Source organism: Arachis ipaensis, chromosome B8 (assembly GCF_059453495.1).
Source record: "Arachis ipaensis isolate K30076 ecotype BB chromosome B8, ASM5945349v1, whole genome shotgun sequence".
NCBI lineage: Eukaryota > Viridiplantae > Streptophyta > Magnoliopsida > Fabales > Fabaceae > Arachis > Arachis ipaensis.
The window spans coordinates 10,621,160-10,640,596 of record NC_142443.1 but is presented as its reverse complement, the minus strand read 5'-3'; the positions used below and the strand labels follow the sequence as shown (position 1 = coordinate 10,640,596).

At 33.2% G+C, this 19,437-nt stretch overlaps 3 protein-coding genes across 3 annotated transcripts; all 3 read right to left on the bottom strand.

Annotated features, from left to right (window-relative positions):
• Positions 1-3,073: 3,073 nt before the first annotated feature.
• LOC148547193 (protein FAR-RED ELONGATED HYPOCOTYL 3-like) lies at positions 3,074-4,150 on the bottom strand. Its single transcript, XM_088496033.1, has 2 exons — positions 3,278-4,150; positions 3,074-3,190 (listed from the first exon to the last, which is right to left on the bottom strand). The coding sequence occupies exons 1-2, from the start codon at positions 4,148-4,150 to the stop codon at positions 3,074-3,076; spliced, it is 990 nt and encodes a 329-aa protein (XP_088352159.1).
• Positions 4,151-7,981: 3,831 nt separating this feature from the next.
• On the bottom strand, positions 7,982-11,859 carry LOC107613032 (vesicle-associated protein 4-2). Its single transcript, XM_016314865.3, has 7 exons — positions 10,686-11,859; positions 10,169-10,239; positions 9,402-9,483; positions 9,188-9,306; positions 8,565-8,642; positions 8,362-8,481; positions 7,982-8,253 (listed from the first exon to the last, which is right to left on the bottom strand). The coding sequence occupies exons 1-7, from the start codon at positions 10,957-10,959 to the stop codon at positions 8,191-8,193; spliced, it is 807 nt and encodes a 268-aa protein (XP_016170351.1). The 5' UTR covers positions 10,960-11,859; the 3' UTR covers positions 7,982-8,190.
• A 4,327-nt stretch (positions 11,860-16,186) lies between these two features.
• Positions 16,187-16,888, bottom strand: LOC107613033 (uncharacterized). The gene has a single exon (XM_016314866.3). It carries the CDS (start codon positions 16,659-16,661, stop codon positions 16,377-16,379), a length of 285 nt encoding a protein of 94 aa, XP_016170352.1. The 5' UTR covers positions 16,662-16,888; the 3' UTR covers positions 16,187-16,376.
• Between the last annotated feature and the right edge of the window lie 2,549 nt (positions 16,889-19,437).

The window sequence follows — 19,437 nt, the reverse complement described above, 5'->3', positions numbered from 1 at the left end:
CAAGTGTATCTCTCAGCCTTTTTCCACTCATGGCTTTTTCTCAAGCTTTCTCACAATGCCTTTTCTCTCAAGAAATTACAGAAAGATAAGCTTAGAAAAGTACATTACAATCAGTAAAACATGAAGGAGATTGACTTCATCAACAGCCTCTGTGCTATGCGAAAAACCAGATTAACAAGCCTCTGATTCAGTTCTTCATACTGGCGGAATGCACCTTTGATTAGGTTACACTGTCCAGTTAGTTGAACTTCTTCAAAGAGCTTTCTCAGAACAATAACCTCTATTCACTGGTTTTCTCTCCTTAGTTCTGAATGAGCAGAAGTTCTTCTTTTATCTCCTTGCATGTGGCTGAGTTCTTCTTCCAAGGTCAACACCTTGAGCCTTGAGCTTCACCAAGCCACAGATTTACTTTTTCTTCTCAAACATCAAAGTAGAACCTTTGCTTTTGACTTTTCCAACTTGACCGAAAGTCATGAAACTGTCTTCCAATGGTCAACCAAATCTGAACCATAGAGATGCAACTTGGTCCCCAAGAATCTCTTGTGACCGTGGATTTGTAGCAGTGAAGAACAGATATCAACTTTTCCTTGAATGCCATTTTCGGATAGTGCAGAGAGTTGGGAAGAAAGGATGAAGATTTGATGCATGCAAGATGAGATGGATTACCTTTCTTAAGCTTGATTTAGCTTGGGATTTCTGTTTTAGCTTCTGTGCTTCAAGCTTCAACTCTCTCTCTCTTGCTTCTTTGGTTATTGGCTTATGGAGGAAGCTTTTTCTCTCTTTCTCTTTCTTACTTTTCTGAACTCTTGATTTGACTTGATTAGAGAGGAGAGTAACGTTGCTTTGGTTGGAGCAAGATGGAGGGAATTGTTTGCTGAAACAAAATTGGGCTTGGATCGGGTAGAGATATGCTTGGCTCATTTTAATTTCTTAAGCTTGCTTCCTTTTGGGCTTTGCTTGATTTACCAGCCCATCAATCTTGTTTTGTTTCTCATTCCATTTGGGCTGTAATTCACATTTTGGCCTGCAACATATAATAAATAATTAGCAACATATACTTGTTGATTAAACCACTCTAATTATTTATTTTGTCAAAAATAATGTTTGTCATCACTAATTAATTTAGTTAATTTCTTAACTCAACAATACATTTTGTCAAAAATCCACCTTGCATCACTCGCATCTGAAACGCATATAGAAGCTGAGGTAATATTACAATAGCTTTAATGTTTTTATCACCAAAATTAGCTGCAATGCTGATTGATGTAAAATTGATTTCGGCATCTTTTTCTAGATTGTCTCTGCTATGTGCCACATCCTAAACCAGCAAAAGATTAAAAGGTTTCAAGAAGAAATATACTATCTCCCCCTTGATATTGTAGTAAGGGTTGCTTCAACAAAATTTGGGTGTATTTTCTACATTCTTTCGGGTGTATTTTTTTGTCTTAAATTGGGTGTATTTTATGTGTTTATTTTGGTGTATTTTCTGTGTTCAATTGGGTGTAAGTTCTACATTCGTTTGGGTGTATTTTCTGTATTCATTTGGTGGTTCACAATTTTTGCAAAACATGGCCATTGCAAATCATCCAAAAGGGGTATTCTTACGGCCTAAAACCAATAAGCCATTTAGGGTGGAAGACTACCCAATGTTTATACCCTTCTTGGACCTTAAAAAATTAGCATCGCATCGTTATGTAAGTTTTCATTTCTAAAACTTCTTATTACCATTTTTTACTTATGTGCCAAATAAACTAAAACAGTGTTCAATCTGAACATATTTCAGATTTTTGCACCTGTTTGCCATTCACAACATTGGTGGTTATGGTTGGCTGAAACAAGAAAGCGGAAATTTTATATAATCGACCCATATCACACGAAATCTCCGTCCGATGAGAGAACAGCCCGGAATACATTCATTGTAAGTTGGTTCTGTATTCTGTATTTTAATAGTTGGGTGTATTTCTATTCAATATAAGGTGTAACTTTATGCTCCTTTGGGTGTATCCCTTTATTGAATTTATTCATGTATTACTGATTTGTTTTGTGTTTTAAGGGATATGTAATTTCACGAATTAAAGTATATGCTGGGGGCACCTCTGAAGACAAGGGACAAGGACAAGGAAATTGAACCACCATACCTTCACACCTCAGGCCAAAAGACAAGGTATAAATCTTTCACTCTAAAAATTAATTTTTTCTATATGTAATTTGTAATTTATTTTCTTGGTTTTCAGCTATGACTGTGCTATCTACGTAATGAAGTGGCTTGAGATATTTCAGCCCGCAAACATTAAAAGGCTGAAGTATGAGTGGGACAATTGGACCCAGGTAAATGTGTTTAAAACTAAATAACTCTGTATTACTTTACTCAATTAACATGGTTGATTAAACAGAATATTCTTTTTAACTGTAGGATGAGGTGGACCACTTTAGAGTAGAATATGCTTCCTGGATTCTATTCCATGAAATGAATTAAGACAAAGCTGAAGCCATTAGGGGAAGTAATGCAATAAGACTGTCCAAGCCATCCTCATTGTTATTGAGTCCATATTGTCAGATAGATTCTAAGGATATTGACATTGATTAATGTAACTGTTATATAGTCTTGTAACAAATTAAACACATGCTGTAAAAATTTGCCAATTATGAGTAAAACTCTCTCTGCTGTATTCAAAATGTCTGAATTACAGGTACTATAATATGAAGAAAAACATCAAACCAAATATACACCCATAACCTGACATTTTTTACACCCAAAGAAAGTTGAATATACACCCAAACATCTATCCCCCTAATGCTTTATCCCTAAAACCCTGAATCCTAAACCCTAAAACCTAAACCCTAAACACTAAAACCTAAACCGTAAACCCTAAACCATAAATCCTAAACCCTAAAACCCTAAACCCTAAAACCCTAAACCCTAAACCCTAAAACCCTTAAATTGTAGTAAAAAAAACAAACAATATTTTATAACATAAACAGCAGATTATGAAATATATATGTAAAATGTGAAACACAAGAAAATTTAGAAATACACCCAAAAGAACACTGCTTTTACACCCATATTCTGTAACTATACACCCAAAGAGTTATCCGCTGCTGCTGGTACCCTGAACTGATAATTTATAACACGTCCTTGATATTGGCTGGAATTTGAATGCACCACTGATGCAGCATCAAAGAGGTTTAACTGGATATAACAAACTCACATATTAGCTAAACTATTAACGAGAAAATTAAACTCAATCACCACATATTTAAAGAACATCACTTTTACCTCGTTTAAAACTTTCGTTTTCTTCTTCTTTGAGGCATTTGCAATATGTTTGTCCAACTTTGAACCTAGCCTATTTTTTGGACGTCCTCTTGTTCGAATCCTTGGAGGGCTTTGAAGCTCGTTAACGGATTCCAAGTTGGCGTATTCGTGAGATAAAGAAGATGTCCCCTTCCTTTTGACTTTCAATGATTCCATCTCAACCATGACGTTATCATACGCACGGTGCAGAATTGCAGTCAGCTCCTCCGATTTTGATACAAATTCGCAAATATTTTGCGAACGAAAAACCAATTCGTCAAACTTCTTGCTTCTTGGCTCCAATAGTGGCTCGTCGTGGCTGCTTTTGATGTGTGTGTGTCGCCTCTTTACCTTCTTGCTCCATCGTTCCAGTATATATCTAGGTAACACTTGGCTTACTCGTTCAAAACTTAACACGCTTAGTGCGTGACGGCAAAATATCCCTCTTGACTCGAATAATAAGCATTGACATTTTACCTCGGTTGCTACTGAGTCGTAAGTAACCACAAATTTGTTGAATATTGAGCTGGAAACTTGTTCTCCAACTTCGTATACTGAATAGCCTAGAGTAGAATTCGTTAATCTAGTGATGCAATTCGTCTTTCCTCTAAATTGTGCTTGGACTTCCCTAAACTTTTGATGAGTGTACACATCTTGAAACTGAGCTTCAATGGAGGATTTGGTTGCACACGGTATGACCGTATGAAAATCTGCAGCATCTAATTCTCTCTCTGCTTGCTCCCTGCTTCCGAGGCAATTATCGTATTGTTTGACAAATTGAATAAGCGAGCTATTCCGGGTAATAAACTTGTTAAAAAATGAATGCATGCTCTCGCTCCTTTGTGTGCTTCTCATCCCTGCCCAGAAGTGGTGATCCAGATAGATTGGAACCCATATATGATGGTCTTCATAGAGATCTGCAGAATACACCCAAAAACAGACTATAAATACACCCGAAGAAAATTCAATTTACACCTCTGCTGCAGATTTTAAACAACATTATCTGACAGCCACTTCTTGTCCACAAGACCAAAATTCAGCAGAAAATCATTCCAATTCCTATCAAATGAGTCTTTACTATGAGAGTTCCAAACAACTTGGCTCATTTCTTGTTCAATTTTTGCATGTCCCTTGTACCCGTTTAATTTGCTTGGAATCTTCTTCATGATGTGCCAAATACACCAACGGTGAATTGTTATTGGCATACAAGCCTCTAAAGTCCTTTTCATTGATGCGCATTGATCAGTGAGAAACCCTTTCGGAGCATTTCCTCCCATGTAATGAAGCCAACATTGAAATAACCATTTGAATGATTCAATTTCTTTGTTTTTCATCAAAGAGCATCCAAGAAGTGTTGACTGACCGTGGTGATTCACCCCGACAAAAGAACCACAAACCAAATTATACCTGAAACAAATTACCATAGTGCAGAATGAAAAATCATTACGTACACCCAAAAAATGATTTTATACACCCAAAAACACACAATATACACCTCTGCGGCAGATTCATAAAACAACATTAATTTAGCATCATAAACAGGGACAGTTTATTACCTGTTTGTATTGTAGGTAGTGTCAAATGAAATAACATCTCCGAAATACTCAAAGGCATCTCTACTTCTTGCATCGGCCCAAAAAGCCTGCTTAATCGATTGATCATCCTCGAGTTCAAGCTCAAAAAAGAAATTATGATTCTTCTCTTTCATTCTTAACAAATATTTTCCGAATTCCTTTGCATCTTGTTCAGAAACATTCCGCACTTCTCTCGTAATGTAATTCCTCACATCCTTTTCAATAAAATTTAACTCGTGGTGACCCCCGGCTGCCGCAACAAATGATTGGTAAGTTTTACTTGGTCTAATACCAGCCTCCTCATTATTCTCTATTGTACGACGAATGGACATGCTTAGTTCCCTATGCTGTTTGAGCATCTCTGCTTTACTTGGACAGCAAGGGTGTGAATGATCCAACACAACCTTTGAAATGATCCAAGCACCAACATCCTTCAATGTGTGTATATAAATTCTTGCAGGACAGTTTAAACCGGCTGTCGGATTTGTCTTCTCGGTCGGAGATATTTTAGATTTTCATTTTCCCTCTCTGCTACATGTAATCAATTGATTCTTAATCTCGTTTCCTTTCCTATTTGTGCTCCAAACTCTTGTAGAAAAACCTGCAGTCTTGGCGTAGTCCCTGTAAAATTTTCCAGCATCTTCAAGGGTGGTAAAGGTCATTCCAACCTTGGGAACAAACTGGTCATCAACAACACAGAGAGGCTGCAGAATACACCATGTCAAAAACTAAAAATACACCCAATAATTTCTGATCTAATACACCCGAACGACAACAACTCAACTTAAATAACAAAAAAAGCCATAAATTGTAAATACACCCACACTTCCCCTAAAATACACCCAAAAAATTCTGATCTACACCCGAGCGTCTGCTATAAATTGCAGATAATTAATCAAAACTAATACATTAGATTCAATCCACAGATTTATGTTCACGCATTAGTTTCACAGTCAATGTTCACGAATTATTCAGCTAGACAATCATAAACCAATAACTGCATCAAATTCAGAGTAATCATAATAAGCTGAATGTAAATCAAACCTTAGGAACTTCGTTAGATTCAAATTCAAAATCCATTTTGCCCTGATTCAGCTGACAATCTGAAGTTGAATCATCCATTATCTTCAAAACGAGTTCAAAATTTGATTTCAGAAACTACAAAATCGAAAAAAAACGAACCTAGAGCTACAGAAAGAGAAACTCGCGTCAATAACGAAGAACAAACGAATGATAAAACATAGCGAAAAGAACGATCGAAAAGGCAGGGAAAGACGCGCAAGAAGGAAAACGAAGAAATTTGGCAAGAAGGAGAACGAAGAAGGAAACGAGATCTTTTAAAAATTGGAAATTATATATTCGCGCGTTCTGTTATATAGCGCGTGAAAGATACATAATATTAGGAGCGTGTTTTCGGGAGAAGTTATTTTTTGGACTTGTAAGGCTTACAAGCCTTAATCGCTTGTATGCGAAGCTTTTCTGATACATTATATTATCGATATCTAATTTTATATAATAGGTTTATGGCTTATTTATTATATACTTAGGTATTGAGGATCTCGCAAATATTCACTGACGACACCTTGCTAAATATTTTAACCCAGTCTTTATATAAAACAAAGACTTACTATTATTTTGCATTATAAAGAAACCATATCAAAAGTAACGAGATAGTGACACGAAGACTTTGTTAGATATAAGATTTGAATTATAATTAAAATTAAAATTGCACCTCATAGCACCAAAAGATTTTCATATACTCCATAATGAATTGCCTCCTAATAAAATAGGAGCTGTGGACCTAGTAAGTAATAACTGACTTTATAGCACTCTCATTTTAAGTTTATATTTTCTTAATAACAGGTTAACTAAAAAATATTTGCAGCTCAATCATCAATACTAATGATGCTAACCTTAGGGATTAAAATAATTATTCCACAAAATTGGCACTTACACATCAAGATATTGCTTTTGTAAAAAGGAGATTTGTATTCTCATATGCTCACTTTATTAAGTGGACCTCTCACCTCTCCACTTTGGGATCTTGATGAGGAATTATTATTCTATCTTGAGTTTAGTTAAATCCATATTTGCTTTACCATAATTTAGATAATGATAGTGGCTGCTAGCTAATTGTCAATTAATTTAACTTGTGTCTAATTTATAGCTACAACTTGTTTACAATTTTAGATTAAAAAAAGATGGATACTATTTATGTGTTTATCCATCCTCAAAATTGAGGATTTTTCAGTTATAGATATTCAAAAATATTATTTATATATAAAAATATCAGTTATTAAATCAGTCAAAAAATCAATATATATTTATATATATGTGTGTATTTTTTTATTATTTCATAAATTTTCCATGTATAATATAATATAATTGTGCTAAATTAAATAGAAAGCGTCTTGTATAGAACCAATTACTTGCTTTTAGTTACTTTATCCAGCTAACACCCTTTATTGTTTCAGAAATGAAGACCAATCCTACTAAGTGAAAGCACACCCTCTTTTAGGATACTTTTCTAGTTTTCTAGTGTATATAGAAGCCAAAACATACGTGGGATGCTGCCATCTTCTACCCAAATCAATGGAAGTGGAATTTGAGTTTGTTTGTAGTGTTCCAGATCATAAAGAATGAACATGCTAACTTCACAATTCAACATTTTGAATATCTTAAAAGTGCTCCAAAGATATTAGTTAAAAACACTCTAGGCATAATCATTTTGGTTCTTCACAATTTTGATTATATATACACACACAAATACCAATACTACTGTAGTCACTTGAAGAAGTTCATAAAGGAAAGTAAACTTCTAATAATAAAGGATGAAGATATTGACTTATTTGAAGTTGTTCATAAAACAAGAAGCTGTTGTGTCACCTTTGTCATGCATTCAAGCATATATTGCTTTGACTAAATTGATTTTCTTTAAATCAATGAAACTGAATATAATCAAGATATTTGAATATGATTTGATCAATAAGATAACTATTTCCAACTGAGGCAAATCCAACCACAGCAATGATAAAGATGAAATTAAGTGAAGAATCAGTTCAAAAATCTCATTCAAAAGAAACAAGCTATCTACAAGTTGTAAGAGAAGATATAGCATAGAAATTTTAAGTTCAGCCGATGGTAGCATTGATTCACTCGCACTTAACACCACAAACATTATTCAAAATGAAAAATTATTCAGTGTTTTCAATCTCTTAATAGCACTTCTCTAGATCACTCAACCACATTTGACAAATCAGTGGCCAGACAGTTCAGTTTCTGAACATAAAATTGGACAAAAGAACAGAAATGCTATATACTTTACACTGAATCCACGACACCTTCGACCTGCTGCCGAGCCAAGTATCGTTCTCTTCTTTCTTTCTGCAGAAGGAACAAGCAAGAGGGAACAGAATTTTAACTTGAAATGAAAACATAATCCAATATACACCAAGCTTGGGGTAGCAAAAAGTATAGAAGTGTGTGTCTTACCCATTCATCAATAACTAGACCTTCCCCGGCGAGTCGAGGACCTGTCTCCTCCGGGGGTTTCTTCCGAGCTTCCAGTGCAGCCTCAGCCTCGGCCAACTGCCGTTTAAGCTTATCCAAAGCCTTTGAGAAACAATGTTTTAGATTCTAACTCCACACAGAAAGCTATAAGATCATATAACATATTTGAGACAAACTAATCTTACAGGGCTAGGGCGTTCCGGGTCGAGGAAGATGACCCGCAGAATTTGCTCTACAGCCACTTGATCTCTTTGCTCCTCAAACTGCAGGAAGAATTACATTTCACAACTTTGATCAGCATACAGAAGCATTCTGCATTGAGTATATATATACTAAAAGCATGTTTTATTCAATAAACCATTCCATCATAAATGTACAAATCAATACACAATAAATACAATATGATTGGCTTATTAATCATTAGATGGATAAACTGACAAATTATGAGTCACATTATCAAAATCCTTCGTCTATACTAAATGTTTTGACTTAGAAATCGGATATTATGACATACATAGAAAAGGATTCAATCCTCTCACGTTCAAAATTAACATGACAAGTTCATGTTCACATCTTCACTTGCTTGTTTATCTTTTTAAGTTCTATTTTTTCAAAGTGATCAAATCAATGGTGGGGATGAGAGACCATGACAAGGTTGGAATCCAAATCCAATAAAAAAAAACTTTAAGCATAAAAAAACAGCAGAAAGAAAAGTTACAGAGTCAGCTTATGAAAACAAGCAAGTATAAAAAATAAAAACAATGAAGGTCGATATCAATGTCTTGGAGGAAAAGCATAAGCAAATTACCAGCTCTGGTACATAGTCCATTTCTCCCTTCACTTTGAGGCTCATGATTTTGAACTTAACCCTGCTTTTTTGGTCAAGTAGTTTCTCATTGTTCTCTGGTGGCTCGACAAACTTAAACACTGCCAAATATGTTAACCTAAAGTTGTTAAGCAGGATTCACCAAATTCAAAGTACTTGACTAAACTGTAGAATCACGTTTTGAAGGACAAATTACCAGTGGCAATAATGCTTTCTCCAGGTGCAAGAATACCACCTGGAGGCCGCATATAACAACTTTTCGGTGCAGTTGTTTGAAACTAAGATGGAAACAAAACAAAAATGTCAGTTAGCAGCAATTTAAGTGGATTATACAACAAAAAAGCTACTGGTATATAACATGACAATATACAACAACAGAAAAGTGTTCACTATCCTATAAAAATATGATGTGAAACTCGATAGGAACATCCTTATACCATATCAATGTCATGCTTCCTATCATCAAGTCAGTGTCGAAAACTTTCTTCAAGAATTCAAAACTGTTTATCTAAAGAAGGTGAACTCAATATAGAACAGAGAAGAAAACAAAACTGATACAAATGAATTGAACCTATTCATTCTGATGTAAATGAGCTGCAATTCTGGCTTGTATAGGGATTACTAGTGTACATAGTAGTACATGCACATTTCTGTATTGGATTATTTTTAAGTAACAGAAAGCTAACTAAACTAACTTTACACTAACAGACTTCCACTACTTCTAACTGACTCGTCTCATTTCTTTCCCACAGTTCAAAAGACAGTTCTCTCAATTCTTGTCACAGTTGTTGAAGCAGTCTACCTAAGAAACTTCTCTGATCTAATATTTCAATTTTGTAGGTTGATTAAAACAATCCAAAATTGTCCCAAGAGGTGCCAAATGTCAACATACATTGACAGTGAGTGCCAGAAAAGTTTCAATGAAGATTTAATCACTAACTCATCATAAGGGATAAACCTCACCTTGAAAGCTACATGAGACTTGCTAGTGTTTTTAATCGCGATTGCACTCCTAACTTGCTTGCCAGGTTCATCTTCAAAACAAATTCAAAATGAATCAAATTCATCCAAAAGAATTCACTGGAACTCAAATCATATTCTTGATCCTAAATTCCTAATAACAATAAAACAAGGGAAAAAAACAGAATTAACAAATAAATAGATTTGTCTTGATATTTATAATCATAAAACTCTCAATACCTTAGAGGATAAATGATACAAGCAAAGCACTTAAAAGTTAAAACAGAAACACCAATTCAACCAGAGTAATTATTTATTCCTATAAACGATCATCCAAAGCATCCTCCTAATCTTTTATACCTCATTAGTATTTAGAAGGATGTTTAAGACAATTTTAAGATAATAAGTATATCACTACTCATTCAGCAATGAATCTTAACAGAAAATAATGCAATCCAAAAAGTTAATAATAAGAAAGAAAACAGAAATCAGTGACTAAATAAGTTCATAAGATACATACAAGGAAAGTAGAGTTTGTTGGGAGGATCAAGACGGAGCCTCCTCCTTGTAGGAAGCAGAGACTTTGCCACAGAAGAAACCATTCCTGAAGACTGATTCTGGGTGGATCTATCAAGAGATTGAAGACCCTGGTTTTGCTGATGAACATTGTGCATATAAGATGTTGAGGAAGAAGAAGAAGATGAAGAAGGTGCATGCGTTGTTTGCCAAAACGGCATTCTACAAAAGCTCCAACCTTTACCATCAGACCCTGATTTCTCACTCTCCACAGCCATTCTTCGCCGGAATCTCGCCGGAAAAACAAACTCCCGGCAACTGGGGTCTCACAATTGCTCCGAAAGTTTCAAACTTCGTGATTTGTTGTGTGAAGGGTCTGAAGCCAGATTTGGGTATTCTTGTAGCAGAAAAAATTGTGCCTCTGTTGTTGAAAGCACTTGAACGTAGTAAGAAAACAACACAAAGGTTGTTGAGAGTGACCTCACACGTTGTTTTTGATCCGAAAACACTTATATTTTTTTGTGTGTTTTGTCCAAAATGGTGGTCGTTACTGGTTAGTACCTTTTAATGAGTGAGACAATTTGGTAGCAGAAAAGGGATTCGGATTTGGGGTGTGAAATTTTTACTGTGTGAAGTTTGAAGTGTGAAGTGCGTGATCCGAATGAATGAACAAACCAAGTCGGATCTGAATGCTTCATAAACTGTGTGTATTTGATTTGTGTTTTTGAGGTCCGGTTGGAGCTGTTTGTGGGTTCCCGGGCTTTACAGTTGCTTTGATTCTACCATCTATGCAATCATTTGCTACTTCTTTTTATGTTTTTTCACATACAACAACATTAGCATCACCCATCTTTTCATTTCTTACTAATTGTGTAACTCATTTATTTTCCAAACTAATCATGTTGTAAGAATATGTATAACTACGTAAAATTTGTGAAATTGATTGGTTTTTTTTTTTATCTCTTTAACAAAGTTTTTGTTGTTGTTGAAGCTTTAGAAATAAAAATTCTTATTGGTAAGTTTTTACCTTTTTCTTAAAATTTAAATTGAATTGAATTAAATTTATCAAATTTGTAATAAGATTTCGATATGGGTGATTTAATTGGAATATTTGATCAGCTTATTCATGTTATAAGTCAAATAAAATAATAATTATATCACAAATTATATGGTGTTTGGTTTATTGTTTTGATCTTTGTTAACAATATTTTAGAATTGGTGTTAGTTTACTCATTGATCTGTAACTGTGTGCTGCTGTCTGCTAAATGATTCAGCTATTGCAGCACATGCCTGCATCAATATATTAATCTGATTTTATTATTTTTGATTTCCTTTTGTTCCCTATTTAATTTATAATTTTCATAAACATAATGACATCGTATATCAATAATTAAGTGGTAAATACACAGAAAAGGTATAGGGGGGGAGAAGAGGAAGCTGTGGTTTCTGTGCTTTCAAGCTAAAAGTGATTTAGATAAGAACAAATACAAAATCAGCATCCACAATCAACTTGGCTTCAAATCTAAACCACAAAAAAGAGAAGAAAATATACAAGGGGGAAAAGCGTTGGATGGATGGATGGATGCATGCTTTTACCAAATTGACATTTCTTTCCCTCATTTTGTTGGATTCTTCTTGTGTTTGAAAATAACAGAAGAAAGCTTCTTTTAAAACTTAAAAGACTATTCCTATAAAGCCATGCTGCAATGATGTGCTATGATGTTAGTAACATTACCCATAATTGGTGTTATTAAGAATGACAACACAAGAAAACCCACTGATCCTTATGTGGCCCCTCTTGCATGAGGGCATTTTTTATCCCTTTTTTATCAATAGATTTATTTAACAGTGGGCACAATTTTAAATTGCTATTATCTACTAGTAATTGTAATTGTGATGCAATACAAAAATAGTGGGAAAAAAAATAGTATATATAGCCACCATGATGCTGATGTACTAGTATGTACTACAACAGCAATATTATATGGCTACATCTACAATAATAGACCATAATTTAAAACTACTATATTATTAAGAATGGCTAAATAATTCAGGATCAATGGTAATATGCTTGGAAACAATCAAACACCCTACTCCAAAGCTACTTTTCTCTGATTCAAAACTTGAAGACTTCTTAATATTCTTCTGATAATCAACTAGTTAGGTCATGGAATGATTTTACAGAATGCAGAGTTATATAAAGGTGCAATGGTCAAGGAGATGGATTTTATATAATATGGTTGCACTCACTTTTTGTTGAGTTGTTTCTAAATGTTAGGAGAAAGTAAGAGTGCTTCAATTTATAATCCACCATTTTTTTTTTTGTAAACAAAGTAAAGTATGTTAGCACTAGCTAATTTAAGTGAAAATCAAGTGAAGTTTGATCAGATAAAAAAATATATTCAAAATGTTGGCCTAGCTAGAGAGGATTAAATAAACTAGCAGTATAAAAAAACAGAAAATGCTAAAAGAACACACACAAAAAAAGAGGCAAATGAAATTGCTCAACACCTATATTTCAGTTATCAGGATTTTTACATCAATCAATATCTATCAAAATGGAGAACCAACTTTGGATTCTATGCACACATGCACCATTAGAAGTCAACATTGCTCTATAAATAAAAACTGAGTCCCCACCATGCATGCATCAAGGTTCAATCAGAGGCAAGACAAGTCCTAGTTTGGACCCCAGCAGCTTAGGTACATAACAGGTCTCAATGATTCCTCAGACTCCTTCAATTTGTTGTGGCAGGAATTAACCATAGTAGATGATGAGAAAGGAATCTTGTTCTTGTTTTTCTTTTCCCGAGACAATGTTCCAACATGTTTCTTAGCTGATCTTATGGCATGGTTCCACCTACACACTCCTTGATCCTTCAAGGCCTCCACAACTCTAACCTTTGCTAATGCTATTACCTGAACACACATTTGTAACTAATTCTTTGTTTTCAAATTATTTACACAAGTTGATATATGATACACTTGATGATTGTAATTTGTAGTGGTTGTGTGGCTAAGTGAAGGTGCATGGTGTTGTTATTTATGTACAGAAAAGGATGTTACTAAACTAAGGAAAGTACCAAAGATTTGGACAAAATAAAACCAGAGGCAGAAAGCCGTTTATAGCTAGTGGTTTTGAGGAAGCCAATGGTATATAGATAATGTTGTTTGGAGTTTTGGAATAAGGTTCAATGCATTATCCTTATATTTTGGATTTGGACCACTAGTCTTTGTCACACAAAGTGTCACACTCACTTAATGTTCGTATATGAGCATAATGTAGATTACAAAATTTCAGTTTATATGCAACTAATCCTTTTTTTGTTTTGTTGTTACATCAAATGCAGCTGTCTATGCAGTTGCTAGTGCAGTTTTTAGCACCCAAGTGGTGAATTTGATAATAGATTAATTGCTCAATGTTTATGGATCCATCATGTCATGCCATCATGAGGGGAATTTCTTTATAGGGTTGATGTTTAAAGAGAAATAATGATTAGAAAAAATAAAGGTTAAAATTTAAGCATGCCCCCATAAGACATTTTTTTAATGCATATGCTGATATGCAATAGAGATCGAGAAACTGAGATTGGTAGATAGAGATTGAGAGATAGAGACTAAATTAAACTTCTGTATTATATTTGGTATAAAATATACTGAATTGAGTTATGTCTCAGTTTTATATTTAATTTAAGATAATTATAGAAATTGAGAGGTAGATTTAAAATTTTAAAAGTTAACTGAGAGTATTTTTTAGAATAAATATTATTAAAATTTTAGTTTCAGTCTCCACAAATTTCAGTCCTTTGTATTTTCACTTTCTGGAGATACTGAAAAGACGAAAAGATTGAAATTTTAAGTTTGGGAATTAGAATTTTAGTTCCAATCTCTCACCACTAAAATAATACTGAATTCCAATCTCTCAATCTTTGAAAACAAACGTTACCTTACAGTTGATAAAGTTGTAAATTTTATATCATAATAACAAAAATATAAAATTATAGAAATTTCTAGAAACCATGCTATTTATTTATTATTCGTATAAACTTAAAAGTCTTTCAATAACTTTTATTGGTTTTTGTTACTATATTAGCAAGTAATTTTATTTTTCTGCTTTAGTTTTGCAGCGTTTGCATAAGACAACACCACTAAGGATTTGTGTTGATGAGTTATCTTAACAAGCAGTAAGGATATAATACACATTGGAAAGATCCACAAATTAAAGTGATAATAATTTGAAGAAATTAATCTAACATTGCTACTAATAACATCTATCTTAATTGACATGTTCCTGTTTCCATGGTGGAAAATTGTTCAAATTAAAGTGCTAATAATTTGTTAAGTAGAATATAGGATATTTATATGTTTTGATGAAGAGAAAATGTGAAGGCGGTGGTTGTTATACAGAGGGAAGCTTGATATGATTTCCAATTTAGTAGGTGGAAATCAGAAACCAAGGGCTGAAAACTGAAAAGCCATTGCTAGTGGTTGAGGTCAATTGTTTTTGTGTGAAATAATTATACAGAGGAATGTTTATGTGATTAATTTTGTTATGTATTCACTTAAATTTACTGTCTTCTTGTCATATAATAAAAAATGTGATTTATACTTTAAATAAACTCTTATTCCATCATATAATGATGAAACAATGATAGAAAAAATAATCATTCCATTGTTACTGAATTCATATTATACCAGTCACTAGCTGCTAAGTGGTACAGCACAACCTTATGTCTATGTCTAAAAGGTAAAAACTCAAGCATGAGGAGAATCTTATCCTTACACATCATCAGGATAAATTTTTATCTTGTCCTTTATCTTCTCACTGAAGACATCTATCCGCAGAAAATGAAATAAGTATAAAAAATACTAAAAAAATATTATGGGAATCTTTATAAATCTCTGGCAATCTGATCTTTATCTTTATGGAAATCAAATAATTTGTATGGAGTCGTATTTAAGACATATTTTGAGTGAATCTTAATTAGGTATTAGTTATAACATCACTCAGTAATCCAAAGATACATAAATATGGCTTCATGTTGCTTTTTTCTTTTTGATATTTGTTTATGTTGTTGGTGGAGAATCACATCTCAAGCATGACAACATTGTTGTATCAACTGTGATCTTTATTAATGATTTAATATTCTATTAGTTAATTAGAGTGGGAGTTGGAATAATAATAAAAAAAAGAAAACACTAATCTATTACAAAGTGGGTTTGAAATTATAATGGATGGTAGCTAAAAGGAAAATAAGAACGAGGATGTTTACTTTACTAGCTAGTATTAATTGACAGGTTAGTTATTAATAGTATATTATCTCCAATAATTAATCACATAACAGTTCTATTACACATTAGTAATCAAATACATACACGCTTATTACATGCATAAAACTGATACTGTAAACAACTTATTGTGAATGTATTCTTGAATGGATCAATAAGGAAATAAGGCAGTGAACAGAAATTTTAGGAAATCAGATTATATGTAACTGCAAATCATTGTAGCAATCATGTAACACCATTTCATTTCATAGACTATACAATAATAATCAATTTGTACAAAGCTTGATACAGCAAGCAGAGACAGAAATCTCATTCTAATTAAGCCATAACTTCTGTTCATGGCCTAGCTAGTAGCATCAAAGATGAAAAATTGCTTTATTGTCCCGAATGGATCTCATTACTAAAATTAGTTAGGACCCCAACAAGATAAGTACATGACTGTTCTTAATGATTCCTCTGATTGCTTAGCTTTCTGGGACCTCTTGAGTACTGTAGTAGTGGAGATCATAGCAGCAGAAGAAGAAGAAGAAGAAAACTGCTGCTTTGGCTGTGAAAACGATCTAACATGGCTCTTCACATGTTGTTGAACATTTCTAAGAGCATAGTTCCACCTGCACACTCCTTGGTCCTTCATAGCCTCCACAACTCCAACACTAGCAGCCACAATCCAATTTCTAGCTGAGCTACTCATAGTGTGTGTATGTATGTATTAGTTTCTCTCCCAAAAAACTGAACAAGTGATGAATAACTATGTATTTTGATTGATGAAGTAACATAGGGTTGCTCTTATATATATAGGGAAGCCTCCTTATGGTACCAAAGTTGGGGAAACAAAAGTTTGTGCCAAACCAGTGGCTTGTGAAGCCAGTGGTATTCTGGTTTTGTTACCAAAGAAATCATCAAAAAATAAAAAAAGATGAGTCATGGTTCATTGAATGATTTGTTTCAAGGACAAATCACACATGTATCTGTCACATAAGTGCCACGGTACAGAGCTGCTAAAATATGAACCAATGGTTGAGCTACACGTGGAGATTCCGATTTTACTTAAAGACAACTTAGGGACATGGTTTGCATATTCAATCAGACACTACTTTGGACCCAGTTTTTGGGAAACCCGTTGTTTTATTGATAACTTTTTCTTCAAAAGAATTAAAAAAAGCTCTAATCACAGCTAAATATGCATTATGGCTGGCTACACCTCCCAACAGCTAGCCACTATTTAACAGTATTAACACATGCTTAAAAACATAAGACATTTTTTTAACTAAGATAAACACAAGGACTATGTTATGTGTATACCAAAATCAGCTAACAAAGTCAGCCATAAGTATAAAATACATGCAAGAATACAAATACACATTAAAAATATATACAAATACATTGGTGGCTAATTTTAATGGCTGAATTTAGTGTACGAATAGCATTTTTGTAAACGGGAACACTTTAAACAACTAACATTAGTAAAAAATAGAAAGTATAGTGAAATTTTCCTTTAGCGTCACATTTTCTACGTAGATATGCGTCATCATCAGCATGGAAATACAATCAAGCCTTAGTCCGATCCACATAACTCACAACAACATTGCAGAATAAGTTCGTCTTGTTGCACCATGTTCTTTTCCTTATGCACCTTCGAACATATTGAGAACTATCTGGTAACTACTATAATTAGCTTTAAATATATTGAGAATGTTGTTCAGCTTGAATCACATACATGTTCTTTGGAGTAACAGTGAAGATAATCATAATGAAACAAATAAACACAAACTGAAGTAAAATCTAGAAAAGAATACACTCAAAGAAAGAACACAGAAAACACATAATTAGATGCCATGGATAGATAGATGATCAAGTCTTAATAATAAGATTCAAAAGTAAAGTAGGCCTCACTAACAAAAAGTGCAATTAATCTATATATTTAAACGACATTTAACATAGTAACACACTCGACGTACCACTTTCTCATATAATTGCAGCACCTCCTCCATGATCTTGCAGAATTCGGGGTCGTCTTCCTCTTTCTCAGAAATCTCAGACTCCACGGATGCCACCTTCGTCACAGTAAACTAGATTTTAGGGTGTAACTCGTACTTATTTCAAACATTCTTCTATAAAAAAGGTTTTCAATAAACAGAGAGAGAAATAAGCTTACTGGCAGCGACTTGTCTTCGTTGGGGAGGACCGACGGGAGATGGGATTTCTCTTCCTCCTTCCTGCAATTCTCCGAATCAACCAATGCCATGTTCGTGAGAGTACTTTCTTTGAGTTAAGCCCAACTTTGATCCTCTAATTTTTTGATTGCTACAATTTGATCCCAGGTTAAAAAAAAAAAAAAAAGTAAAATCTTAATTTTTTCTATCTTTCTTGAACAATACTAAAACGTTATATCCCTCTCTTTTAATATTATTCAAACCTTGAAATGACATTATTTAGTGCTCTTTTAGCCTTAAAACATGTACAATGTCATTTTAGTATGTCCAACGTGACAAGACTTGGGTTATCTCACAAACAACGTTGAGGAGGGATTATATTGGTGTACTTTTTTGAATCTGAAAGACCAAATTGTAGCAATCGAGGAGTTAGAAACCAAATCACTGCAACTAACCAATCTCAAGGACTAAAGTAGGACTTAATTCTACTTTCTTTAAAAAAAAAATACTTGAAATACTCTCAAATAATTTTAAAACATGATAAAAATATCTAATATTAAATATGTATTTTTCAAAAAATATTTTAGAGGTTGAATTTTAATGTAGTTTTTTATAAGCATAATTAAAAAAATGAGATATTTTTATTCTTAAAATTTAATAATTTTCGCTAAATATATATTATTTTTGTGATTTTTTAAAAAAAATTTTATTAGTTATTGACAAAAAAAATGACCAAAAAAATAAACTTAGCAAAAATATCACATCAAAATTCAATCTTTAAAATATTTTTTAAAATACATATTTAATATTGGCTATTTTTGTTACGTTTTTAAACTATTGAGGATATTTTTGTTAAGAACGAAATTCGAGTGTATTTTTGTGTGACAAAATTATTTGGGTATATTTTTTATAGTTTACCCTAAAAAATGGCAAATAAATTCTTAAATTTTTTTTTTGGAAAAGAATAAATTTCTCATCCAATTTAATTATAAATAGATCTCCAATCCTTTTCTTTTGTTTATCCAAATAAAATTTAAATTATCTTTTTTTTAAATCTATTTAATTATAAAACAATTTTTTTTAAATAAAACTATAAGTACATCAAAATTAAATTAAAAGTGTAGCATAATGGGTGGTTGGACTTAGGCTTGGTTTGGTAAAGCTTTTTGAAGAGATGCTTGTACTTTTTAAAAGCTCAAGCTCCTCATTTTGTGTTTGGTAAATAAAAAATATCATGTGCTTGTGCTTACAGCTTTTAAAAAATTGCGGTACTTTTGAAAGCACCTAAAATAGAGCTTTTCAAAGTTGGCTTGT